Source organism: Grammomys surdaster, unplaced genomic scaffold, assembly GCF_004785775.1.
Source record: "Grammomys surdaster isolate TR1022 unplaced genomic scaffold, NIH_TR_1.0 310, whole genome shotgun sequence".
NCBI classification, from domain to species: Eukaryota; Metazoa; Chordata; class Mammalia; order Rodentia; family Muridae; genus Grammomys; species Grammomys surdaster.
Window position 1 is genome coordinate 133,411 of NW_021604729.1, and position 27,827 is coordinate 161,237.

General features: G+C 38.7%; 1 protein-coding gene across 1 annotated transcript; it reads left to right on the forward strand.

The window, feature by feature from the left end:
- Positions 1-1,993: 1,993 nt before the first annotated feature.
- On the forward strand, positions 1,994-27,827 carry Ms4a14 (membrane spanning 4-domains A14). Its single transcript, XM_028777571.1, has 8 exons — positions 1,994-2,131; positions 4,007-4,135; positions 11,240-11,389; positions 13,479-13,577; positions 24,678-25,390; positions 25,481-25,835; positions 25,866-26,858; positions 26,931-27,827. The coding sequence occupies exons 1-8, from the start codon at positions 1,994-1,996 to the stop codon at positions 27,825-27,827; spliced, it is 3,474 nt and encodes a 1,157-aa protein (XP_028633404.1).

The window sequence follows — 27,827 nt, forward strand, 5'->3', positions numbered from 1 at the left end:
AGATAGATAGATAGATGAAAAGGCATACATTTATATATACTATGTATAATTTGGATAAATATAGAATAGTAAGATTCCTTTAGGCTTTATCAAACAAACTTGTGTTATTTGTCCCAATCCCTTCTCCTTCTGTAGTAACCACCCCTCCAACTTCCAAATTTCAGTCTCCTCTCATTTTTCCATTTCCTGCTTCATATTGCTTGTATCTTGTACATATTACCTGTATGTATTACTTTCATGTCAAGGCCCCTCACCATGGTCCCTTTACACTTTCTTGGTTTCTGTAGTTACTCCATATTGTACACTCACATCTAATTGAACTTAAGAACCACAGATGAGATAGAACATGTGGCAATTAGTCTTTCTGGCCTTGAGTTCCTTCACTCAATATAATCTTTTCTAAGTCCATCCATTTGTCCACATAATTCATGATTTCACTTTTCTTTATAGCTGAACAGCAATCTATCTTGTATAGGTACCATACTATTATCATCTATTTCTGATGAAGTGAATTTGTGTTGTTTCCATTTCTAGGCTATTGTGAATAGTGTGGCAATGAAGATGGTTGAGAAGCATCTTTGGAATAGGATGTCAACTCCTTTGAGCATATGCCAAGGAGTGGTATAGCTGGGCCACTGGGTAGATTTATCTTTAGTTCCTTGAGAATTCACCACAATGATTTCCAGAATGGTTGCACTAATTTGCATTTCCAACGGTGAATGAAGATTCCCCTTTCCCCACAACCTCACCAGCATTTGTTGTCAATGTTTTTGATCTTTGTCATTCTGATTGGAGTAAGACAAAAATCTCAGGGGTTGTTTTAATTTTCATTTCCCTAAGTGTTAAGAATAATGAACACTTTTTTGAGCTATTTGTTACCTACTTTTATTTCTTCTATGTATAACTCTCTGTTTAGATCTCTTTCCCATTTATAACTGGATCATTTGTTTCCTTGACTAGTTTTATTTGTTTGTTTATTTGTTTGTTTGTTTGTTATATCCTTAAAAGGCTAGAAAACATAGTCACAATCCGCTATTTATTTTTATACTATAAGGCATAGTGTTAAACAATCACATTTTTTTTTTCTAAAAGAAGGAAACTCCATTTGCAAAAGGAAGAAGAATGATTGAACAGTAAAAACAGAATTTGGAGACAGAAGGACTGGCTCCTTCACCTATATCTATCTTGGTATTTATCCTTTGGTAGTTTGGCCCTTCTGTTCCTCCATTCGAGCACTGAATGTTGTCAAATGTGTCACTGCAATGCACATTGAAATAAACCAAGCCCCTTGCACAGGGCCTGGGGCATACCAGATATGACAAAGGCTTAGTTCCTTTATGTTTCATAAGCAAATTCAAGAGAAGTAGTATGTCCAAACAGCAACATGCAAAAGTTAAGAAACACTTAACTTTTATCACAACTTATTTGTGATTGCAGTAGTCTAGGAAATATCTAAGATGATACTTGCATAATTCATGTTTGGCCTTATTAAACTGTTCGCCTTGGTGATTTGACATTTGAAATCCCAACAAACACATGAATATAAAAGATTAGCCTGAAAAACAAAATTCTAAACCATGTGTAGTTATAATTAGTATTTGGTAGAGTATCAGAGCATAATTGTGAAATATATGTGTGTGCATGTATGCATGTATGTATGTATATGTGTAGGTATGCATATATATGAATACAGACACAGGCACTCTCCTTTTGTGTGTGCCATCTATCTAATTTTGTGTTTACTATATGCTTTTCAAGCAATCAGATATTAGAGTAAGCTTTCCAGGTTTCATCTGTAAGAATCGAGAGGGCTGGCACACTCTAGAATTCTCATAGTCTATGACTCAATGACTGGGATTCTGTGGTTCTAGTACTATGTAACTACTAAGGGCTCATTGCAGAGGACTCAATGGGGCCTTAGGGAAGAAATACATCATGATTATTGCTGCAATATCCTTTCGCTCCTCTCCTAACAAAGCTCTGCCACTGAATCATGGAGTCACCATCTGAGGAGAAGAGAAGGAACCATGTCATCACTATAGACCCAGATGAAACTGTCTTGACTGCCTATCCATATAGACCTCATAGCGCTCTGCTGGATTTCCTTAAGGGGGAGCCAAAACTTTTAGGGGTGAGTTCTGCTTATCATGGGTCACCCAGAGGGGAGAGAAGGGGTTGTATCTCCATTTTTGTCTACAGAGGTGGCTTTGTGCAATAACATTCAGAGAATGAGTTAGTTTCCCTGGCCTTTCTTCTGCAATATATCCTTCCTCCAGTGGAGGAAGCTCAAAAATCTCCACCTTCCTGAAGGAGCTATTCACAACTAGTGGTTGCTGGTGGGGTGGATCTGTAATTTTCTTCAATAGTGTAGCTGCTAGTAAGTTTTGCCCATGCTCCAATAAATAACCCAGTTAATTTGCCCATGCTCCAATAAACCCATGAAATAAGCATCTCTAATTAAAGTCAGTCACCAAAAACAGACTTGAAAATGAAAGAGGAATTGGAAAGAAGAAAGAGTCAGCATGAGTAGGAGGGGGTAAGAAAAGGTAATGGGCTAAATATGATAAATACATCATATACATGTACAAAATTTCCAAAAAAATATGAAAGCATCACATTTAAGTCATTTCCTTGTGCAAGAAAATTGTATCCAAAGAGAAGAGTCACTATGTGCCACTTCCCCAGATTTTGATTAATAGAAAGAAAAACAAAAGATCTCTTTAGAAGTGCAATGCACAGTATGTCTTGGGTCTATATGTTAGCTCTCATCTGTCAATGCAGAAATGCTTCTGAGGTAATGGATTAAGTAACTCTCAGGAGTGACTGTTCTAGTAACTCATCTAACTCCAGAGAGGTCCTAGGGATGTTTCATTGTGGGTTGGGAGGGCTAGTTCTGATCTTTGATTTCTAGCACAGGGAAGCAGGAAACTATATAATTATTCTAAATATCTTCTTGAAGAAGTGACCCTAGGATGCAGCAATACCTCACACAGAATTAAGCAGTCAGTGAAAGTGAAATTAAACTCTGTCAGTGGAGTCTAGGTCTAAAGAATGTATAACCACAGGCTCAACCAACATAGAGTGAAAAAAATCTTTTTTAAAATTTTGCGGGTACTGAACATGTACAGTTAGTTTTCTTGTACCCATTCTACAGACAGTACAACAAACAACTACTTACTGCTTTTACATTCTCTTAAGTATTGTATTCTCTCCTAGGCAGATGATGCTTAAAAGTTTCTGGTGCTCATGTGCACGGCACATTACACACATAAAGAACTATTTAAAGTACACAAGAGGAGCAGAGTATGGTGACATAAGCCTGCCATCTCAGCTTTGGGAGGTGGATGCAGGAGAGTCAGGTGATCACAGTCATCCTGTACTACACAGTGAGTTTGAGGACAGTTTTGAATACAGGAGATGACCCTGTCTGAACAACAAAAAGTGTATGAAGAAGAGAATATGTACAGAATATCTACAAATATTATGACATTTTGAATACAAGAGACTTAAACTTCCTCAGAATTTAATCCTGGAACCACACCTCCCACCCAATTCCTCATGCAAACCAAGAAATGACTACACTTAACATTGGAAGTGTGGAGGCTAATTATAAGATGTCAGTGAGACAGGAGGAAGGGATGTAAGAGAATCGCTTGTGGGACCTGTCCTCAAAAAGCTTACAATCACTTACAAAACTAGGTTTAATCCCACATGAATTCAAATATGTATGCTGCAAGATATACTGGCGATTCTTGGAAACAGTAAAGGAAGAAAGTGTAGAATTAAAATTAGAGGGGACTCAAGCGTAGTGGAGACATGGGACATGTTTGGGTTGGGGTATTTAAAGTACACAAGAGGAGTAGAGTATGGTGACATAAGCCTGCCATCCAGCTTTGGGAGGTGGATGCAGGAGAGTCAGGTGATCACAGTCATCCTGACTGAGGTATGTCTGGGGAAGCCCACAGTCCTAGGCTCTGGTCAGCTCATGTTCATTTTCTCTTTCCAGGCTATCCAGATTCTTCTTTCTCTAGTTATTGTAGTCTTTGGAATTATATTAGCACTTAATTTCATCTTTTCATCCAAAAAATTTCCTCTCGTGATCCTCACAGGATATCCATTCTGGGGAGCAGTTATGGTAAGTACCATCTGCTAAGAATTTGTCAGAAATTGCTATAAAGACTAACATATTTGGATTTATCTCTATGACAATAAATCTTACAAATGTGTTCCTTCCAGGATATCAAATAGGCAGTCCACTCCATGGCAAAAGAAGTTATCCCATATTATTCCACTAGCCATTTTCTAGCACCTTATAGAAACAACTGTCCCTAGGCACAGAGCAGTTTTCTAAAGCCCATAGGTATAGTACATCTGGCAGTACCTATCTGGGAGATGAAATGGATAGATAGCCTACTTTATCTTGTGCAAATGAGTGAGTTTGAACATAGGTAGCTGGAACACATGCATGAAGCACTCGAATAACCAGACTCAGTGAGAAAGAACAATTTAGGATCACTGTAGCTCAGCACCCTTCTTATCCCCAGAGGGTTTTTATGACTGTAACTCATGGGTGATCACAGAATCATCATACTGTTCTTAGCACAATGCTAGTTCCACAGAACCCTATAGCCTTGGTTCCTAATCCTGTACTGAACACTTAAGGGTAAACTCATTAGAACATCTCAAATCAAAACATACACAAGGGTAAGAATGGGTCTGTTTTACTTGCTTTGATGTTCTCAGAAATTATAATCATGCTTGAGATATGAGATATGTGAATGAATGCATGTCAATCAACCAATAAACAACTGAAATAAGAAACTAATGAGACCACTGTCTCTATTAAAACCAGTACTGTGTTTTGGTAAGCATTCCATGGCTTTTCAATAGTTTGAATCTCAAAAACAACTGGTAACAGTTTTCACTTTTCCAATAAATTAATATGATTTCTCAACTACACTCACTCTAGTGTAAAGAACCAAATGAACCCAGTCCTTAACTCCTCACTCTCCAACTGTATGATTTGTGAGAGCCACAGGTGTGAATTTTAATAAAGTTGTACTTACTGCCTTTTGAAAATCCACTCTCCATGGGGAAGACATTCATTAAATGCATAACTACATCTGCTTAGTAGTGTCTCAGGTCTGTAAGTACTGTTACTTTTACAATCATGCTAAGTGCTCCAAGAAACTGTATGAGGAGTTAGTGGAGGATCCGCCTGGTGTCAGGTACAGAGGTGTGCTTCATGCCTGGGTTCTCATTAGTTGAGGTAGAAGGAATGTATGCATCCCCTGGCTCTGAGAGAAAGCACAAGCTAAGGGTGTGTTGTGGGAAAGAACCACAAGAAAAGTACATGGTTATGCATAAAATGGATCCACTCATTTACTGTCTGTTCATTATCTGATGGGCATCTAAGCTGATTCTATTTCTTAGGGACTGTGAAGAAGGTAACAATGAACATGTATTTGTGTAACTTCAATATAAAAGAAAAGGTTAACTATCGGTGATTTTTAAGGAAAGTACTTTTGCTAAAAGATATGTTCTTATTAGAGTATATTGTGGGGTTTGAGTATAAAATTAATTCAATGATGACAGCCATCCTGGAAAAATCAATTGGGAAGAAGTTGCAATTACCAAGAAAAGGATGGCAGTACTGTGCGGCCCCAAGAGAAGAAAAGATTTGAGAGTGACTCAGAGGTAAATAGGCCAGGTAAAGCAGAGGAAGATACCAACAGTAACTTCCCTCTCTCTGTACTGAAGCATAAGGACTTTAGGTTCTAAGACCCAAATGTCTCCAGGTACCAATACCAACTCCTACAGATGGAATTAAAAACAAGGACCTTTCTCTCCAACACTCAGGCTTGAAAGACTAGATGCTCTTGTGGGTGGAGTTGGGGGTTGTTACGAGCAGTTTGAAAACCCAAAGAAGATTGTGTTGTAGACAGGTTAAATGTAGCACCTGTTAACTATTACCTCTTGTCTTCTGAACAGTTTTTTCTGGCAGGATTTGTCATAATGTCCAATAACAATGTACCAAGACAATGTACCGGGACATGTCACAATGTAGCAAGACAAATTCTGGTAAGTCACTTTGATGACTTCTACCTTGTTTAAAATCTATTTGCTTTCTAACAGCTTTGGCCTTAAGCTTTAGACAAGGATTACTGGGAAGCTGTATTGGACATATGTTCCTGACCCACTTTTGCTTGCCTATATCCCAGATGGGACAAGATGCCTTGTCTCAAGATTTTAGACTTTGTGGAACAGAGAATCAAAAAGAGAAGTTATAATGACTCTTGTATTTTTCTTAAAGGGGACCAGTTATTTGGATTCAATCATGTACTGGTCTAGAAATCAATCCAATATTGGAAATAACAGTCTTCATTTGAAAGGCGGGATCTGGACAGTTTCAGAGACGTATTTGGAAGTTAGCTGCAGTTCTCGATGATGTTATGATAACAAGAGATAAAGCTGGAACAGGATCTAGATTTCAAACAAGTGTCAGTGCATGTGTTAAGGCTCTTTTAATTGTCAAGTTAAAATTACTTTTGTCTTTTCTTCAGCATTTATTGTAAGTTGCATTGACTGTATACTTGCATTGACTGTATACTTTCTAATTGTGTTAGCATGTTGAAACCTGTAGTGTCTGTTATGGGGATCTATCAACCACCTTTTGTCTTACTGCCTGAGTATTAGAAAACCTTGATTTTCTGAAAAAAAAAAAAACTTGAAAGTGCTGAAAGAAGTGAGTTAGGCTTTAAGCAGAAGCAAGAGGGTAGTGGGCTTGATTATTGCTGGTATAACAGCTTTAATTACATTAATTGCTAGCACCACTGCTTCTGCAATAGCTTTGACACAAAAAGTTATGACAGCTACTTTTGTTAATCATTTAGCAAAAAAAATGTTACTAATGTATACAAGAGGATTTATATAGGTGTGTGAGTATACAAGAGGATTTATATAGGATAATGTAAGTATACAAGAGGATTTATATAGGTGTGTGGAGCAATGGATTGATGCTCTATATCCTATTCAAATTATCAGAAGGAGGTTCAGGGTTTAAGAGTTAGGAGCCATCTCGAGTGTCATGACAAATACCATTGGAGTTGTGTTACTTCTAAAATTTACAATGATAGGCATTATAATTAGAAAAAAGTTTAAAGACACTTGTAGGGTATTTGGCATAATTCTGACACCTCTCTGGATGTTTTAACTTTGCATAGTGAGATTATAAATTTAAAGAATGCTGATCTGCTGAGCTTTGATGCTGCAGATAATGCTGATAAAATTATCCATGGCTTGAGATCAGTATTTCCATTTTGGTCAAACATCAAGAATGGCATATATAGCTTGAACATGTTATCCCTTTTTGTCCTGGGAATACTTTTATTCCTGCCCATCATGTTAAAGTTTGTCTCTAACAACAACATGTTAGCAGCCAAAGTACATGACTTGAAACTGAAAATGGACCCCCAGACAGAGTTATTAAATTAACAGACTGGCAAGCCAAGGTTGGGTAAGATTCTACACAGAGCCTTACCAACCTCAGACAGAAGTGTATTGCTTTTGATAATGCATATTCCATGATGGGTAAGGGAGGCATTCTTGTCAGAACCACCTAAGACAGGCTGAGTCTAGTTTATGCAATAGAAAGGGAGGAGATGTGAAGAGCTTTTGGGGCTCCCTGGTAGGAATCTAACATTGGTCAAGGACAAGAAAATGGGCTGCTTGGAAGAAATCTGACACTGGCCAAGGACAAGGAAATGGACTGCAGGAAGGTATCTGACTTTAGGCTAGAACAAAGAAGTAATTTCATGCAGGAATCTAAATCCTAGGCTAGAACAAAGAAGTAATTACAGGCAGGAATCTAAAACTTAAGCTAGAACAAAGAAGTAGGCTTCAGGCATGAAAGTGACTTTGGACTAAGACAGGGAAGTAGGCTCAGATATTTTGGTCATCCTGATAAGCCCTTAGAAATAGTGATCACAGGAGTGATCATTGGACTCTGTTTATTGTCTTGCTTGTTCGTTGACTATCTGGGTTTATTGTCTTGCTTGTTCCTTGACTATTTGCATCTATTGTATTGCAAGTTCCTCACCCTAGAACTGACCTTAATACTTGCATGTAATTTAAATGACATAAAAGCAAAAAAGGAGGAGGAGGGATGGAATAGGGGTTAATGGGATGGGGGAAATGGGGAAAGGGGATAACATCTGAAATGTAAATAAATAAAATACAGAATTAAAAAAATCTATGTGTTGTTTTCTGACAGCTTTGGCCTTAAGCTTTAGTGTTTCTTGGAAAGTTCTTTAAGTATCAAATTTCTAGTTGAAACTCAACCTTTAATGATTTATCCCTGCATTCTTTTCCTTGATCCTACTTCCCTGGTCAAGCAAAATAAAAGCTATTCATTGGGAACTACCCTGTATCGCTGTAATTAAATGATTTTTAATTGGGAATAGATTTTTCTGCTCCATCACTTCCCCCAAGGAAATACTTTACAGTGTCCAAAGATATTTTTTGATTGTCATAACTATGTAGGGTATATACTGTCAGGTACAAGGTTGTTTCTAAGCATCCATTTTCCCTTTATATACGTAGGAGTGTTTTACCTGCTTGTATGTATGTATCCAATATGTATGTCTGGTGCCCACAGAGGTCAGAAGAGGTTGTCAGAGCCTCTGGAACTGAAATGACAGATATTTGTAAGCCAACATGTGGAACTGAACCTGGGTCTCCTGAAAGAGTAGTCAGTGCTATGAGCATTTCTTTAGCTTCCTCTAAATGTGTTTTAAAACAAAGAAAGTACAAGAAGATGTCCTACAACACAAAAATCATCTGACCAAAATGTCTAGAGTCTCATAGTTGAGAGCCCAGTAACCCTCACTTTTTATCCTAACCCCACCTCAAACACCAACAGAGGCTTACCTCAAAAGCCTCTCTGATGACCAGATCAAAATGTGGCACTGATGCCACATGACTGAAGGATTGAGTCAGAGCTGTCTGGCTCTCATTGCTCTGTCAACTCAAAGGCAGATTATCTCTAAGAGCTACTCTGAAGATTAAGATATTATTTACAAAAGGACACAGTGATGTTTGTGTTCCTATTCTCATCTAATCCTTGTTGAAAACTCGAGAGCTGTGGGCTTCCTCTCAAAATTACTAGATCTATTTTTGCAGCCCTCTTGTCAGTTTTATCAGGGATTGTTATAAACCCTAGTGAGGTCCTAGGGAAAGGAATGAATGTCCCCATATGCCCCTCTGAAGATCAATGTTGACAGTCCCTATATTGCCTTCTCCAGAGCTGAGACTGAGACATACTCAATGGTCATCCATGCCTCATAGACAGCTTTACAGGTGGGAGAAGATCTGACATGACACATGGGGGTGGGACTGCAGAACACCTAGTTTCCAACACAGCTTTTCCACCAAGCATGAGATGGTTCAGTCTCAGTCTCAGACGGTCACTTAGTTTCTAAATTCAATGCCTCTCTAAAACATAGGTAACAAGTGTCTCCCTGACATCACAATCAGGTGAGACTAGAGCTAAGTGTGCAATTAGTAAGGCACAATCTGCATGAGGGAATTACATATCCATTAAAGAACTTAGTCTGTTCCTGCTCCCTGTGGAAGCCAAAGGGCTTAATATGGAGAGAGCTTGACAGATTTGCATGCTCCTTGGTTTTTGTTTTCTTTTTCTTTTTTCTTTTTTGTTTCATTCTTTCTCTGTCCTTTTTTTTTCCTTTTTCTTTTTTCTTTTTTTTCCTAAGCCATTTGTTTTCAGTAAAGATCTCAGCGTAGGATGAACAGTCACAAGTATACTTCCCAGTCTTGCTACAATAGGCTACACACAGCTCTAGAAAAGATGGGTTGTCTAAATACATAGCTTCATTTCCAACTTCAGCAGACATAACACAACAAACAAAAGTACAGTAGGTATGGGCTGAAATAACACTTCCTTTTTAAGAAGAAAAAATGAATATGAAGAAAATAATGTGTCACACACACACACACACACACACACACACACATCTTTCCTGTAAAAAGCCCAGACACACATACCTCTCCCTCCAAACATACTGGGAATAAATAAAAGGAATTAAGCAGAGAGTATCCAACATCAACCAATACATCTACAATACAACCCCTACATTAAGGGCTCAGAGAACATCAGGGAAGATGGGGTAAAAAGACTTTAAGAGCCAGAGGTCCAGGGTATCTACTGCAAGACTGCATCTTCTGTATACGACAGGGAATCTGTACCCATGATCTCAACAATATGGTTACCTAAATAAGATCTGAAAAATAACATCAACTGACATGCCAACATGAATGAAAAACATTATTAAGGACCCACCCCCAGATAAAGAACTATGAACAATTAATGCCAGCTGAATAGGGAAACTCAGTCTACTCCAGTAGATGATCCAAACCCAAGTGTTTAGCACTAAATAAACAAATAAGCAACAGTTAGTGTTTATAAACTTTATGTACATATATGTAAAAAGTAATCCTTAACTCATAAGAAGCCATGAATTTGAGGAATGAGAGGGGAACCCAGGACAAGTTAGAGGGAAAGGAATGTTGTAAACACAATATTCATATAGGAAATTCTCAAAAAAATATTTTTTTAATTGAAGGAAATTAAGTGGAGCAATCAACTTTTTTTTTTTTTGCCTCCCATGTTGAGGTACTGAGATTATAAAAAATGCATCTTTAACCCCTAGTCCAAGTTTTACTATCTTTAACCATATTGCTGATTTTGTTAATCACCATTTGATCTTCCTGGGGAAGATAAGTGAGCCATGTGATGGTGAGCTGTCAAGTCCCACAAGAGTCTTTATATATCTGGGGCCTAATGTGGTGATGAGACATATTGAGTATACATTATTTAGGAACTAAATACTGCACTAAAGTCATTCCCATTTTTTAAGGTAGAAATTGAGACTCAGCTTAAATACAAGATAGATACCAGTTCCTTCCAGGTTATAAAAAATAGTTTGGTGCTGAGATGAGATGAATATTTTAGTAGCATTAACTACAGGTTATTGTTCCCCCTTCTATAGTTTACTTTGCCTTCTGACTATAACCAGTCAGAACTGAGCTTGTCAAGTCTTCCAATCACATGGATCTAATGAGGCCTCTAGAAGCAGAAGAGTTCTGAGAATTTCCTACAAGGTATATTTACCTTTAGTTTTTACTTGCTTTATCATGTTTTATCATGTCATCTGTTTTTCAGAAGCAAGACGTCACAACCATGAATATCCTCAGCTTGTTGACTGCATTAGCTGGGATTGCTTTGATCCTCGTCAGCCTTACAGAGCAGCACAAATTCTGCCAGGCAGTCTCCCCTGAAGGACCGTGTATTGTGGGCAGAACATTTTTCCTTGTGAGTGATCTGATTCCAAATGAGGAGTTTGAGTAACCTTAGCCAAGCCTTGCCCATGACACAATGATGAGTTGATCTTTAATCCTGACTTTATGTATTATGGAATTATAGATGGTTCTGGAAACATCATCTCTTGATTTTTAATCCTACTTTTAGCTCCTTTCCAGGAGCTTGTGACCTTGGCCTAACATTGCAAGGTCTCTACATCTTGGTTTTCCACCTGTAAAAAATTAAAATATTAATATTATATGTGTCACTGAGCTATGCTAAAAATTACTTCAAATGATACCTGCCAACTACTAACATCCAATAGCTTTAGCTAGTATAACTATTATCACATTGTTTGTATTCAATTTTACCATTTTACTGATCAAGACACTGCTCTGTTGGCATGAAACTAAATACAGTGGAATAAAGTATTTCAGTGAGCTGTTTAAATAATTTTAAAACAAACTATTTTATATGTAATTATATAAGTTTTAAATCAATAGGGTAAATGATAAATTCCTTTACCAAGAAACACAATTATACATAAATTTTTATCTTACTGTTTTTAGGTATGTAAGTGATTTGCCTAAATGTGGGACTGTGCATCACATGCATGCCTAATGTTCTCTGAGGTCATAAGATAGCATTGGATCCTGAGGACTGGAGTTACAGATGTTTATGAGCCACCATGTGGGTTCTGGGAATTGAACCCAGGTCCCTCTGGAGAAAGCCAGCATTCGAAATTGCTAAGTCATCTCTCTTGCCCCTACTTATAGTTAAGAGTTTAAGAGTCTATCTAATTGTACAAGTAATATCTGACATTATAATTACATTTATCATTTTTTACACTAATTTACTAGAGGTGTGTGTGGGTTACAATCCCATAGCTTATAAGTGGACATCAGAGAAAATCTGGCAGGAATTACTTCTTTTCTTCAAAAATGTGAATCCTGGGGCTCAAACTCATGTTGTAAGGCTTTGTAGCAAATGCTTATACATGCCAAGTCATCAGGCCAGCCCTGACATCACTTTCAATCATGTCAAATATTCCAATAGGCCTTTCCTCTGATCCCAAAGCAAAGTCTGAGCTTTACTCTCTTTCTGATAGTGACATCTTGAATACTTGGGTCCTAGACTTTGAAAATGTGAACCAATATGACAAAAGTGAAGTAGAATCACAGGAAATTATCTCCTATGATTTGATCCCTGCAATCACCCATTGAAGTGAACTAAAGGACCTTTGTGTGCGCTGAGATAAATTCCAGAATCAGACCTGAGCTCCTAAGGGAAGTCAGAAAACAATTATAGGAGAATGAAGTCCTGTGCTACTTTGTCCAAAGGAATATGGGAGTTTCACAAGGACTAGGGCCAGTTCTCTCCTTTTAGGAAAGGCAGAAGCCAGGGAACTCCCCACAGCAGAGTGCATACACTTCAGCTTTAGCAACAAGACAGTTATCTAAGCTTCTGCATGTGTTCAGAGGAAACTGAGATTCAGAGAGCCTTAGTCACTTTCCCAGGATAGGTATGACCTTGGGCCCAATTGTACCCAGCTTTTGCTGGTATAATTTGCTGGTACAAATCTAGTATTTAAGCTTTTTTGAATACCACACTGCACCATCTTGTCTCTCAATCAAAACATTACCTTAAAGTAGTGCCTACAAAATGCCAACCTGTGTACTAGATTCATCTTGAAGGGCTGTTTTATTTGACTAACATAGGTGAGTACATAGCTGAAACTTTCCATCCAAACAATGTGCATATCCAGCTTCCTTGGGCAAGAAAGAGCAGACATTGGATTGCTGTAGTCCAAAACAAAACGATTCATTGTAATTAAATGGCAGATGCTTATAGGAATGCTACTGCACTCTACTATACCCCTTCTTTCACTCTAGAAACTATCGTAGCCCTATGAACATTGGAGTTTGTTACCTTCTCCTTGCTCAAAAGACATGAAAATGATGCAATATTTAATAGCTACAGAACAACACGAATATGAGTTTTCACAAACTCAGTCATAAGGTATAAAATGTTCTCAGCTTCTGTTTTTAAAGTGATGCCACTTTTGTCCAAAATATGATTTCTTTCTCATTCTTATTTACAGGGAATTTTGTCAATCTTATTAATCATCACCATTGTAGAGCTCAGCATCTCTGTCACTATTATATTTTTAAGAATCAGATGCTGGACTGGTTCAAAAGAGGTGAGCCCAAGGTTGTCATGAGAACTGAGGGTGTGTGTGTGTATCTGCATGTGCAGATGCATTTGGATGCATGCTTGAGTGTGTATGTGTGGGGGATGGGGAGCAGGCATCCTCATGCCACAGAGTAAGGGTGGAGGTCAGAGAGTAACCTCAGATATTGGTCCTTACCTTGTCCCTTGTTTTGAGAAAAGGTCTCTCCTGCTCTTCACTACTGAATACTCAAGGCCTTTGTGCCTACAAGCTTCCAGCAATCCTGATTTTCTTGTCTCCTTCCACCTCTAAGAGTACAAACAGCACAAAAGTTGGTACTATTGCCTCCACACTGAGATCACCACCCCACATTTTACAGAAGCAATATGCTGATACCACACTGAAACTCCTAAATTTAGGAATGTCAGAGGGGGCTGAGCTTAAAATTGATGCTCACTTTAGTCTTTAAGCTTAACTTCCTTTCCTTTCTTGTTGTATATACTGTCCTCAGTTATCTCTGTCCATATCTAATTCTTAATTTTCCTGAAAAAATAAAAAGAGAAATACAGGACTTTGTAGAAAAACCATAGTAAAGTTGAAATTTTATACTTTATACCTTTGTCGATTGTTTATAATGTTAAATATTATTGTAATCATTGGGTGCAACTTAATTAATACTCATATTAATACCTATATCAATGCCCTTTTGTATTGTTTTACATCAGAATGGACTAATACTTAACAGAAAGGTATCTCAGAACACCAGGATTCTGAGTGGTATGGGGCAGCTCCTGACCTTGCTTTCCAATTTACAATACCAGTCTAGGTTGTGCTGGGTGGAGTGTTTGTTTGCTTGTTTCTTGCTTGCTTTTAACTTTAAATAATCAAATGCATCCATTCTAAGTTTGCCATGAAGTAAGTTTTGACAAAATATATACGTCTATTTATCTATCATCAAGACATAGTTCATCCCACCATCCCCATAAGGTCAATCTGGATTTTCCTTATGGTGATGCACCTACTTGCAGAGATAGATCTTCTTTTAACAAGACCTTTTCATAGGCCCATGCCTATTTTTTAATTAGGTTGTTTATTCATTGTTGTTTTGTTCTGGAAGTGTAGTGTTTTCATATATATAATTTCATATTAGACATATAGTCGGTAAATATTTCATCCCACCCTGACCTTTCAGAGTATTATTTTTTTTCTGGTTTATGCTTTTTTTTAAATCAAATTGTAATTTTTACTTATTCACACAGGGGTTATAAACACAAAAAGGCAGGACATGGGGAAGGGGATGACACCTGAGCATGGGTGTTCAGAGGGAGTACAGATATCTTTCAGAACAGAGTATCGGCTGGGTGAAGGTTCAGGGGACAAGTCACTGTGACTCTGCCTATGATTCACTTGTCCTTATCTACATTGGTATTATCTGCCAAGGCTACCTATTTACAAGGTCTACGACAACTCAGGCTGGTAAATTCCCACAAAAGCTGCCTGTTTACAATAGCTGATAGCCATCTGTTTCAGTGTTTTTCCACAGAGACCTAAGACTTGGTGTTAGTATATATGTATGATAGGCCTATTGCTGATTTTAGGCCTATGGCTGATTTTAGGCCTTCAGTGTATAAGCAGGGCTGCCCCTGACATCTCCTCCCTTCTCTAAGTATAGAAGGGCTGTGGCGATTCTAATCTTGTGAAGGCGGGGATAGAGGCCTGACCTCCAGTAATTGAAGGGGACCTTGTAATGTTTCCGGTCCCCCTGTCATTGTCCAGTGAGGCATGAAGGCCATACCCATCCCGATGTCTTTTTCCTGGAGAGGGGATACTTTTGACATCAACCCCTATGCAGTCAGGCTTGTCCCTCAGGAACCCAGAGAGATATTTTTAACTTTTATTTATACTCCCTTGCAGTGCTTAGCCTAAGAGCCTAAGCAAGAATTCAGATCACCAGTCAGAGGGGGTTCTGTGTGGCCCCTCTCTGCTTGGTCTAGGGGCAGAGGTCCCCTCTTTTAGGTTGGGTGGAGTTGGGTTTTAGGAACACCCTGGATAGAGTAACAACTTCATCTTGAATCTCGTGGTCCTCCATAGCTAACTTATGATAATGTATCTGAATAGGTTTTGCTACCAAATTATTTATCTGTTGTTTCACAAAGTTAGTCAGCCTATTTAGGGCCTAGGGACCAAAAGAAGTAAGCAAAAATAACCCAATTAATGGTCCCAAGATGAGAGGAAATAGGGTTGACAATCATGGAGAGGTTGAAAACCAATTCTTGTACCAGCTCTCATCTTTCTCTTTCTGTCTTTTCTCAGGGCCTTCTCTGACCTTCTTCATGCTCTCTTTAACCATCCCTGTCTTGTCTATGTAAAGGCAACATTCTTATTTAAGAGCTGTACACAGTCAAGAGCTGTACACAGTCTTTTCTATTGTAAAAGAGTAAATCAAGTCCAATAAAATCCTTTGCAATTTTGGGAGGTCTCTTCAGACAGGGAAACTAGGGATTTCTTCTGATTAATGCTGCCGAGCTCTAGCTGTTTGATTTTCTTGTCAATGGCCCATCAAAGGTCTGAGTAGTATAAGTTTGGAGGCCAGCATCTGGATTAGAACTTCTAACTGCAGGCATCACGGGTGATTCATTTTTACCTGGAAAGGAAAAAGAAGGGAATTCTCAGGGAGATTTCTCTTCCCTGATTGTCAATTTTATTCATCTTATTTATGGTTGGGCCTGGCTTTGTGGGGGTATCTATTTATTTCATTAATCTTTTTGGCAGCCATTTAGCTGTGCCTTCTGAGGTATCAAACAGGCATAACAATCCTTGGCCCAATAAGAGAACTAGGTCCGGGCCATTCCCTTTAAGGGTAAGAGAGTCCTTCCACATAGCTGTGGCATAGTTTTTATTGGTCTCAGTGATGCCAGAGGAAGTCAGCAGCAGATTTGCCATGAGCTTTCAGTTTTAGAGAGTTAAAAGTGAGCAAGGCATGATGGAGAGTATTTTGGGAGACTCCTTTTGGGGGGTACCATTCCCCCTCTTTTGTTTTTAAAGCCAATTTTTCAGAGTTTTTGTAAAATCAGGGCAGAAGTGCCAGCAGCCACTCCTTCCACACTCAGAGAGTCATGAAGACACTATTTAAAGAAATATAACTCTATATTAATAATCTCTTTTATCAAAGGACTGTTATAGAACAGCCAATAACTAATCAGACTATATAATATATCAATTAATAATAGCTTATTCTACTTTTTGTGAGATTACTCCTCTTTTGTCAATCAGTTGTTGAGGGAAATTAGGATTTACATATCTCTTGAGAATATTAAACAGAGACTTAAATTCTTTTGTGGAGAGCTTAAAATAAGATCTTAGCCAATTAGCATCTCCTAGAAACTTTGGAAAATAATTTGAAATAAGTAAACTTTTTGCCAGACCCATTATGTTTTTTTTAAATTGGATATTTTATGTATTTACCTTTCAATGTTATCTCCTCTCCCATTCTCCCCCCAAACCTCTTATCCCGAACCCCCTCTTCTTATTTTTATGAGGGTGTGCTCCGAACATCCTCCAAGTCCCATCTCCTTGCTCTCGAATTCCCCAAGACCAGGGAATCCAAACTTTCAGGGACCATGGCCCTCAACTTCCATTGATGTCTGACAAGGCCACCTTCAATTACCTTTACAGGTGGAGACATGAGTCCCTCTCTTTCTGCTCTCAGGCTGGAGGTTTAGACTTTGGGAGCTCTGGTTGAAACTTTTGATACTCCTTCTAAAAAGGACCAAAGCACTCACACTTTAGTCTTCCTTCTTCTTCTTGAGTTTCATGTAATCTATGCATTGTGTCTTAGATATTGTGAGCTTTTGGGTAAATATCCACTTATCAGTGAGTGCATACCATGTATGTTCTTTTGAGATTGGGTCACCTCACTCAGGATGATGTTTTCCAGCTCCATCCATTTGCCTAAGTATTTCATGAACTCATTGTTTTTAGTAGCTGAGTAGAACTCCATTGTATAAATGTACCACATTTTTGGCATCCATTCTTCTGTTGAAGGACATCTGAGTTCTTTTCAACTTCTGGCTATTATAAATAAGGCTGCTATGTACATAGTGGAGCATGTGTTCCTGTTGTCCGTTGAAATGACTTTTGGGTATATGCCCAGGATTGGTATAGCTGGGTCCTCAGGTAACACTATGTTCAATTTTCTGAGGTACCACCAGACTGCTCTCCATAGTGGTTGTACCAGCTTACAATCCAACCAACAATGGAGGAGTGTTCCTCTTTCTCCACATCCTCACCAACATCTGCTGTCATCTGTATTTTTGATCTTAGCCATTCTGACTGGTGTGAGGTGGAATCTCAGTGTTGTTTTCATTTGCATTTCCCTGATGACTAGGGATGCTGAACATTTCTTTAGGCGCTTCTCAAACATTCGAGCTTCCTCAGTTGAGAATTCTTTGTTCAGCTCTGTGCCCTATTTCTTAATAGGGTTATTTGATTATCTAGAGTCTAATTTCTTCAGTTCCTTGTATACCTTGGATATTAGACCTCTATCAGATGTAGGGTTGGTGAAGATCTTTTCCCAATCTGTTGGTTGCTGCTTTAGACCTCTATCAGATGTAGGGTTGGTGAAGATCTTTTCCCAATCTGTTGGTTGCTGCTTTATGCTATTGACTGTGTTCTTTTGCTTTACAGAAGCTTTGCAGTTTTATGAGGTCCAATTTGTCAATTCTTGATCTTAGAGCATAAGCCATTGGTATTCTGTTCAGGAACTTTTCTCCTGTGCCCATGTGCTCAATGCTTTTCCCCTATTTCTCTTCTATTAGATTTAGTGTAGCTAGTTTTATGTGGAGGTCCTTGATCCACTTGGAATTGAGCTTTGTACAAGGAGATAGGTATGAATCAATTTACATTCTTCTACATGCTGACCTCCAGTTGGACCAGCACCATTTGTTGAAAATGCTATCTTTTTTCCACTGGATGGTTTTAGCTCCTTTGTCAAAGATCAAGTGACCATAGGTATGGGGATTCATTTCTGGGTCTTCTATTCTATTCCATTGCTTCTCCTGCCTGTCTCTGTTCCATTACCGTGCAGTTTTTATCACTATTGCTTTGTAGACGACTTGAAATCAGGGATGGTGATTCCCCCAGAAGTTTTTTTTATTGCTGAGAGTAGTTTTCGCTATCCTGGGTTTTTTGTTATTCAAAATGAATTTTAAGATTGTTCTTTCTATCTCTGTGAAGAATTGAGTGGGAATTTTGATGGGGATTGCATTAAATCTGTAGATTGCTTTCAGCAAGATAGCAAGGTTTACTATATTAATCCTTCCAATCCATGAGCATGGGAAATCTTTCCATCTTCTGAGATCTGCTTCGATTTCTTTCTTCAGGGGCATGAAGTTCTTGTCATACCGGTCTTTTACTTGCTTGGTTAAGTTCACACCAAGGTATTTTATATTATCTGTGACTATTGTGAAGGGTGTCATTTCCATAATTTCTTTCTCAACCAGCTTATCTTTTGAGTAGAGGAAGGCTACTGATTTGTTTGAGTTAATTTTATATCCAGGCACTTTGCTAAAGTTGTTTATCAGATTTAGGAGTTCTCTGGTGGAAGTTTTGGGGGTCACTTAAGTATACTACCATATCGTCTGCAAATAGTAAAATTTTGACTTCTTCCTTTCCAATTTGTATCCCTTGGACCTCCTTGTGTTGCCTAATTGCTCTGGCTAGGACTTCCAGTACTATATTGAATAGGTAGGGGGAGAGTGGGCAGCCTTGTCTAGTCCCTGATTTTAGTGGGATTGCTTCAAGTTTCTCTCCATTTAGTGTGATGCTGGCTACTGGTTTGCTGTAAATTGCTTTTACTATGTTTAGGTATGGACCTTGAATTCCTGACCTTTCCAAGACTTTTATCATGAAGTGGTGTTGAATTTTGTCAAATGCTTTCTCAGCATCTAGTGATATGATCATGTGGTTTTTTCTTTGAGTTTGTTTATATAATGGATTACATTGATGGATTTCCGAATATTGAACCAACCCTGCATTCCAAGTATTCAAGTAGGGATAAAGCCTACTTGATCATGATGGATAATTGTTTTGATGTGTTCTTGGATTCGGTTCACTAGAATTTTATTGAGTATTTTTGCATCGATGTTCGTAAGGGAGATTGGTCTGAAGTTCTCTTTCTTTGTTGGGTCTTTGTGTGGTTTAGGTATGAGCATAATTGTGGCTTCATAGAATGAATTTGGTAGTGTACCTTCTGTTTCTACTTTGTGGAATAGTTTGTAGAGAATTGATATTAGATCTTCCTTGAAGGTCTGATAGAATTCTGCACTAAAACCATCTGGTCCCGGACTTTTCTTTGTGGGGAGACTTTTAATGACTGCTTCTATTTCTTTTGGGGTTATGGGACGGTTTAGATGGTTTATCTGCTCCTGATTTCATATTGGTAACCTGTATTTGCCTAGAAAATTGTCCATTTCATCCAGATTTTCCAATTTTGTTGAGTATAGGCTTTTGTAGTAGGATCTGATGATTTTTTTAATTTCCTCGGTTTCTGTTGTTATGTCACACTTTTCAGTTCTTATTTTATTATACTGTCTCTCTGCCCTCTGATTAGTCTGGCTAAGGGTATATCTATCTTGTTGATTTTCTAAAAGAACCAGCTCCTGGTTTTGTTGATTCTTTGGATAGTTCTTTTTGTTTCTATTTGGTTGATTTCAGCCCTGAGTTTGATTATTTCCTGCCATCTACTCCTCTTGGGTGTATTAGAATCTTTTTGTTCTAGGGCTTTCAGGTGCGTTGTCAGGCTGCTAGTGTAAGCTCCCTCCAGTTTCTTTTTGTATGCACTTAGAGCTATGAGCTTTCATTGTATCCCATAGGTTTTGGTATGATATGTCATCATTTTCATTAAATTCTAAAAAGTCTTTAATTTCTTTCTTTATTTCTTCCCTGACCAGATTATCAATGAGTAGGGTGTTGTTCAGTTTCCATGTGAATGTGGGCTTTCCATTGTCTTTGTCATTTTTGAAGACCAGCCTTAGACCATGATGATCTGATAGGATACATGGGATTATTTCAATTTTTTTGTATCTGTTGAGGCCTTTTTTGTGATCAATTATATGGTCTATTTTGGAGAAGGTACCATGAGGTGCTGAGAAAAAGGTATATTCTTTTGGTTTAGGGTGAAATGTTCTATAGATACCTGTTAAGTTCACTGGGTTCATAACTTCTGTTAGTTTCACTGTATCTCTGTTTAGTTTCTGTTTCCATGATCTGTCCATTGCTGTGAGTGGGGTGTTGAAGTCTCCCACTATTATTGTGTGAGGTGCAATGTGTGCTTTGAGCTTTAGTAAGGTTTCTTTTATGAAAGTGGGTGCTCTTGCATTTGGCGCATAGATATTCAGAATTGAGAGTTCATGTTAGTTGACTTTTCTTTTGACAAGTATGAAATGTCCTTTCTTATCCTTTTTGATAGCTTTAAGGTGAAAGTCAATTTTATTCGATATTAGAATGGCTACTCCAGCTTGTTTCTTAGGGCCATTTGCTTGAAAAATTGTTTTCCAACCTTTTACTCTAAGGTAGTGTCTGTCTTTGTTGCATAGGTGGGTTTCCTGTATGCAGCAAAAAGCTGGGTCCTGTTTGCGTATCCAGTCTGTTAGCCTATGCCTTTTTATTGGGAAATTGAGTCCATTGATGTTAAGAGATATTAAGGAGAGGGTATTGTTGCTTCCTGTTATTTTTGCTAATAGTGGAGGCATTGTTTGTGTCGTTATCTTCTTTTGGATTTGTTGGAAGAGGATTATTTTCTTGCTCTTTCTACGGTATAATTGCCTTCCTTGTACTGGAGCTTTCCTGCTATTATCCTTTGTAGTTCTGGGTTGTGGAAAGATATTGTGTAAATTTGGTTTTGTCGTGGAATATCTTGGTTTCTCCATCTGTGGTAATTGAGAGTTTTGCTGGATATAGTACCTTGGACTGGCATTTGTGTTCTCTTTGGGTCTGTATGACATCTGTCCAGGATCTTCTGGCTTTTATAGTATCTGGTGAGATGTCAGGTGTAATTCTGATAGGTCTGCTTTTATATGTTATTTGGCCTTTTTCCCTTACTGCTTTTAAAATTCTTTTTTTGTTTTGTGCATTTTGTGTTTTGATTATTATGTGATGGGAAATATTTCTTTTCTGATCTAGTCTATTTGGCGTTCTGTAGGCTTCTTGTGTGATTATGGGCATCTCATTCCTATGGTTAGGGAAGTTTTCGTCTATAATTTTGTTAAAGATATTTACTGGCCCTTTAAGTTAGGAATCTTCACTCTCTTCTATACCTATAATCCTTAGGTTTGTTCTTCTCATTGTGTCCTGGATTTCCTGGAAGTTTGTGTTAAGAACTTTTTGCATTTTGCGTTTTCTTTGACAGTTGTGTCAATATTTTCTATGGTATCTTCTGCACTTGAGATTCTCTCTTCTATCTCTTGTATTCGGTTGGTGATGTTTGTGTCTATGACTCCTGATTTCTTTCCTAGGTTTTCTATTTCCAGGGTTGTCTCCCTTTGTGATTTCTTTATTGTTTCTACTTCTATTTTTATGTCCTGGATTGTTTTGTTCAATTCCTTCACCTGCTTCATTGTGTTCTCTTGTAATTCTTTAAGGGATTTTTCTGTTTCCTCTTTAACAGTTTATACCTGTTTACCTGTATTCTCCTCAAATTCTTGAGAGTGTTATTTATGTCCTTCTTAAAGTCCTCTATCATCATCATTAGAAGTGATTTTAGATCTGGCTCTTGTTTTCCTGATGATATGGGGAGTTCGGTGCTTTCTAACATGGGAGAACTAAGTTCTGATGATGCCAAGTGCATTGGGTTGCTGATGTTTATGTTCTTGTGCTTGCTTTTCACCATCTGGATCTCCTTGGTGCTATCTGTGCTGTCTCTGTCTGGAGCCTGTCTTTCCTATTATCTTGGGTATGTCAAAACTCTTTGGGATGGGTTTTACTGTTGGGGTTAGAGGTAAGTTCCAAGATCTGCTCAGTGCTCAGGTGCAGACCGGAAGGAACCAGTGCTCCTGGTCAAGAGTGAATTCCTGGGTCCCTGTGGGTCCCAGTTACTCCCTATTTGGGGCAAGTGTTGCCACCTCCTTTCCTAAGATACTGCTCAAGTTAGAGCTCCTGGGAGCCCCGCTTCCTCTGGGTTCTGTGAGACTGGGTTCAGAGCTGACTCCCAGGATCTGCTGAGCACTCTGGCCCAGACCGGAGGGAACTCGTGCTCTGGGCCAGGAGTGAATTCCTGGGTCCCAGTGGGTCAGTTACTCCCTGTTTGGGGCGGGTGTTGCTCTCTCCTTACCTGAGATACTGGCCAGGTTAGAGCTCCAGGGAGGCCCTCTTCCTCTGGGTTTTGTGGGGTTGGGTACCCAGAGTATTATTTTTTTAACACTATAGATAGTATCTTCAATGTACAAAAGTCATATTTTTATCAAATCTTATTTATGTATTCTTTTTCTTTCTTTTGTTGTTACGTTTGATTTTATGTGTGATATTGTGTGTGTGGTCTGTGCATATGAGTGTGCATATGCATATATGCACATTGTGTGTGTGCTCAAGGTCAACATAGTGTAGCTTTCCTCAATTGGGCCAGTTTTTATTTGTTTTTGACAAAACAAACAGGGGCTCTCACTGAACCCGGGGCTCATGGATCTGGCTAGCTCATTTCCATGCTCCCAAGGCTAGAGTAACAAGAATGTATGTTTTGTCATGCTTTGCTTTTTACATGGCTTTTGCCATCTGGACTCAGGTCCTTGTGTTTGGGCAGTAGGTACTTTACAAAATGAGCCATTTCTCCAGCCCTCTTTTCTTGTCTTGCCCATGAAATCATCATCAAATCTAACTGTGACAGCTAATACTGGTTTTCATCTTGACTGGATTACAAAGAGCCTAGATGACTAAAGAAGGCCTCTGTGTTTGTCTTTGAGGATGTTTCTAGAAAGGAAAAGGAAAATCTGTGCTAAACGTGGGCAGCATCATTCCAGGATACTGGAATTACAGAGGAAAAGGTCCCACCAAAGTATACATTTTTGGCTTTTAAGTTTGATCCACTGTGAGTTGATGTTTGTCTATACTGGGTAAGAACTCAGTTCACTTTTTACATGTGGCTATCCAGTTTTTCTAGTGTCAGTTGTTTAAAAAAGACTGTCCTTTTACACAGAATGATTCTGGCATTATTTTTGAAGTGTAAAATACTATAGGTGTTATGTTTGGCTTCTAGGCTCTCTATTCTGTCTACCTGTCTTATCTTCTCACATTTTATGGAAGTTTAATTATTTTTCTAAATATTATTCTCCTGTTTAAATTATTTTGCTTATTCTAGGCCCCTTAATATTCCACATAAATTTTAAATTTGTTTTCTGCATAACTGAGAGAAAAATTGCTTATATTTTGATATGGATATTTGTATATTTTTTCACAGTATTGATTTTTTTAAGAAGTTTAAGTCTTATTATAAACAAACATGGGTAAGATCTCCATTTGTCTAGTTCTCCTCATAAATATTTTCAGCAATATTTTAGAAGTTTTATCATAGTAGTCTTTAAACTCTATGGGTAGATTTTTTTTCTTGAATATATCGTTCTTTTAAATGATACTGTAAATTAACTTCTTCCTCAGAAGATCATACCTATTTCAATAATAGGTATTGTGCTAATAATTTTATCATTATCTATTCAAATGTTTGTCTGATTTTAATTGAAAGCACTTTAAGGGTAAAATCTGATTATCTTTGATTACTAACATTCAGTTAGTTCATCTAGATGATTAATAAATCAAATATTAGATTTTGTGCATGACTATTAACCTGGATTCTTTAATGTCTTAGAAAATTCAGAATTAATCAGTATTGGATAAATCCTGAGGCAATTTTGATCACATTTCTCTGTTCAATATCTCATTTATAAGGATAGTGACTCACACAAATTAATACTTATAAATCAATGGGAAAGACAGGAGAGATTCTTGCTGTTTTATTCTTCATCTCCCTTCTACCTTCATGCATAAATGAAAGAGGAGAGATAATCTGAGAATACAGTAAACACACACACACACATGAAGACAATTCTGGCCTATTAACACTCTCCTTTCTCCTTAATATTATAGGCTGTGTTCTTCTTTCCTTCAGAAGGTCCTCGAAATACTGAACATCCTGCCCCAGAAGAAAACAATACATTACAATTTGAGTTTCAAGAAAAAGCTCCCAGTGACAATACAGCTTTAAGAATAAAAGGTGTTTTCTTAGGAAGTTATGCTTTCTTCAAGTTAAGAGTCTCAAGAAATCATTCAGCTCCCAAAACTATCCCACAGAAAAGTGATAAAGGTACATCTTCTATGCATGTTCCAGAGCAACAAGAGGCTATTCCTCTAGTCTTCCCAGAGCAAGAAATCAAACTGAATGCTCTAACTCCCCCATTAACAACACACCCTTCAGAAAATACTCCTCCTCAGAAAGACTCTAGAACTGATCAACTGAATGACGAGGACCTATCATCTATTATACATCAAACTTCTGATATGCAACCCAATTTGCTTGGCTATGAAACTGTATCAGTCAAAAGTCTTCAAACTCCATCTTCACATAATTTCCTCCATTTTTCACCTGACAATTTGTCATCCCAATCATTAATGGCATCTCTGTCAACACAAGTCTTACAATCTAAACAGCCATCATTTCATATTTCACAGTCTTATGATCTGATATCTGAAGATTTTCTTTCTGAAAATATACCATTTCAAGACAATCAATCCCAAGACACCCCTTCTCAGTACACCCCACCCCAAGACATACAATTTCAAGATATACTAGCTCAAGACACATCACTCCAAGAGATTCAATCCCAAGAGACTCCATACCAAGATACACTAACCAAAGACATACTATATCCAGAGACGCCACCTCAAGAGACTCCATCTCAAGGGACTCCATACCAAGAGCTATCATACCAAGATATACTAACTAAAGATACATTACCCCAAGAGTCTCCATATCAAAATATACTAACAAAAGAAATACCATTCCAGGAGACTCCATTACAAGGGAATCTATCCAAAGGGACTCTGTCCCAAGGCACTCCAACCCAAGGTACTCCATCCCAAGGCACTCCATCACAGGACACTCCATCTCAAGGGACTCCATCCAAAGGGACTCCATCTCAAGGAACTCCATCTCAATTGACTCTATCCAAAGGGACTCCATCCCAAGGGACTTCACCCAAGGAGACTCCATCCCAAGTGACTCCATCTCAAGGGACTCCATCTCAAGTGACTTTATCCCAAGGGACTCCACCCAAGGGGACTCCATCCCAAGGGACTCCATCTCAAGGGACTCCACCCCAAGTGACTCCATCCCAAGGGACTCCACCCAAGGGGACTCCATCCCAAGGGACTCTATCTGAAGAGACTCCATATCAAGAGACTCCGTCTCAAGGGACTCCACCCCAAGGGACTCCATCCGAAGGGACTCCACCCAAGGGGACTCCATCCCAAGGGACTCTATCTGAAGAGACTCCATATCAAGAGACTCCATCTCAAGGGACTCCACCCCAAGGGACTCCATCTGAAAGGACTCTATCCAAAGGGACTCCATCTCAAGTGACTCCATTCCAAGGAACTCCATCCCAAGGGACTCCACCCCAAGAGCTATCATTCCAAGATTTACTAACCAAAGACACATCATCTCAAGAAACTCCATACCAAGAAACTACATTCCAAGATACACTAATTCAAAATATACCATCCCAAGACACCCAATATGAAGAGACTCCATCACAAGAGATTTTCTTCCAAGAGTCTCCATTCCAAAATACTCCATCCCAGAATATACAATATCAAGATATACTATCTCAAGACAAACTATCCCAAAGCTCACAAACCCAAAATACAGTACCTCAAGACATGCCATCCTCAGATCTTCAAATATTAAACACTCAAGTTCAAGTCCAGCAATATCCAGAAGTATTTTATAGGGACATTCGAACAGAAGTCATGGAGCTGACTCAAGATTGGCAGTCTAATCAGGGCAAGAAACCCACGAGAAGACTTTCCCTATCCTTGCCAGGCAAACATGGGCAATTCCAGTCCAAGAGATATTCTGTGGACCTGCAAGTCAAAAGGGAGAAACCAAGGAGATATTCTGAGGACTTACAAAGTAAAACTACAAGACGGAAATCCATAGATCAGCAAATCAAAGCCTGGATAACCCCAAAGAAAAATACCACAGGGAAACAAGATGCATATACCCAAACCACAGAGCAAGCTGAGGATCAGCAGGCTCAAGATCAGCAGGCTCAAGAGCAGCAGGCTCAAGAGCAGCAGGCTCAAGATCAGCAAGCTGATGATCAACAGGCCAAAGAGGAGGGCCCAGTACAACAATCCCAAAATGAACAAATCAAAGTCCAAAAATCTGTAGAGGAGCTATTACCAGAAGAACGTCTTAATGACAGAGAGGATGAAGATCAGCAGTCTGATAAAAAGCAACCTCCAGAAGAGCAAGCTCAAGTTCAACCAGCCGAAGACCAGCACCCCAAAGTACAGAAAGACCCAAAGACCCAGCTCCAAAGTTGGCAGGGAGGACAGCAAGTACTAGTAAAGAGAGTCCCAATGAAGTTGTGTGATAACTGGGACTCCCAAAGCTTTCAAGGCACAGAAAGGTCATGTTCATTCTGGTCAACTCCATCCTGGCAGCCTATTAGCCAGAGATCCCAAGACTGGATAAGTCAAGGTTGGAGAAACAAAGATTGGAAAGCACAAGAATGGCAGTTTGAAGTGCAACCTTCCCTAGAATGGGAATCCCAAGAGCTATTAGAGAGAGAATCCTTAAGGCAAAGAGCACTGTACCAACAAATTCAACCCCACACCACCATAGTTCATCAGACCCCAGATCATCGATTGCAAAACTTTATATTTCAAGTAGGTCTATGTCAAGGTAGTAGGCAGCAACAAGACTCTGAATCTGGTGCTTTAATAGAAGATGTGTATGAAGATGACGTTCAATCAAGAGACAGAGAACCAGGAGATACAGAAGATACATGCCAGAAACCAACAGACCAGCGGTCAGAAGACATGAGGCCAGATAATTATCCTGTTTCTTGTCAGAGCCTGGTTCCATACACATATGTAACCTGTTTATCCAACATAGCTTCAGAGCAAGAGGTGCAGAACAATACACCTTGCTCAGGTTCATCCAAAGATCTAAATGCCACTTCTTCCTCATCATATCAAAGAGATCAACAGCAATCTGAAGATTCAGACTAA

Bases quoted from the DNA above. Each gene is read 5' to 3' on its own strand.
- Ms4a14 (XM_028777571.1), top strand. From the start codon at position 1,994: ATGGAGTCACCATCTGAGGAGAAGAGAAGGAACCATGTCATCACTATA. The intron at 13,578-24,677 runs GTGAGCCCAAGG...TTAATATTATAG, and splicing joins GCTGGACTGGTTCAAAAGAG to GCTGTGTTCTTCTTTCCTTC. The intron at 25,836-25,865 runs GTGACTTTATCC...ACTCCACCCAAG, and splicing joins CTCAAGGGACTCCATCTCAA to GGGACTCCATCCCAAGGGAC.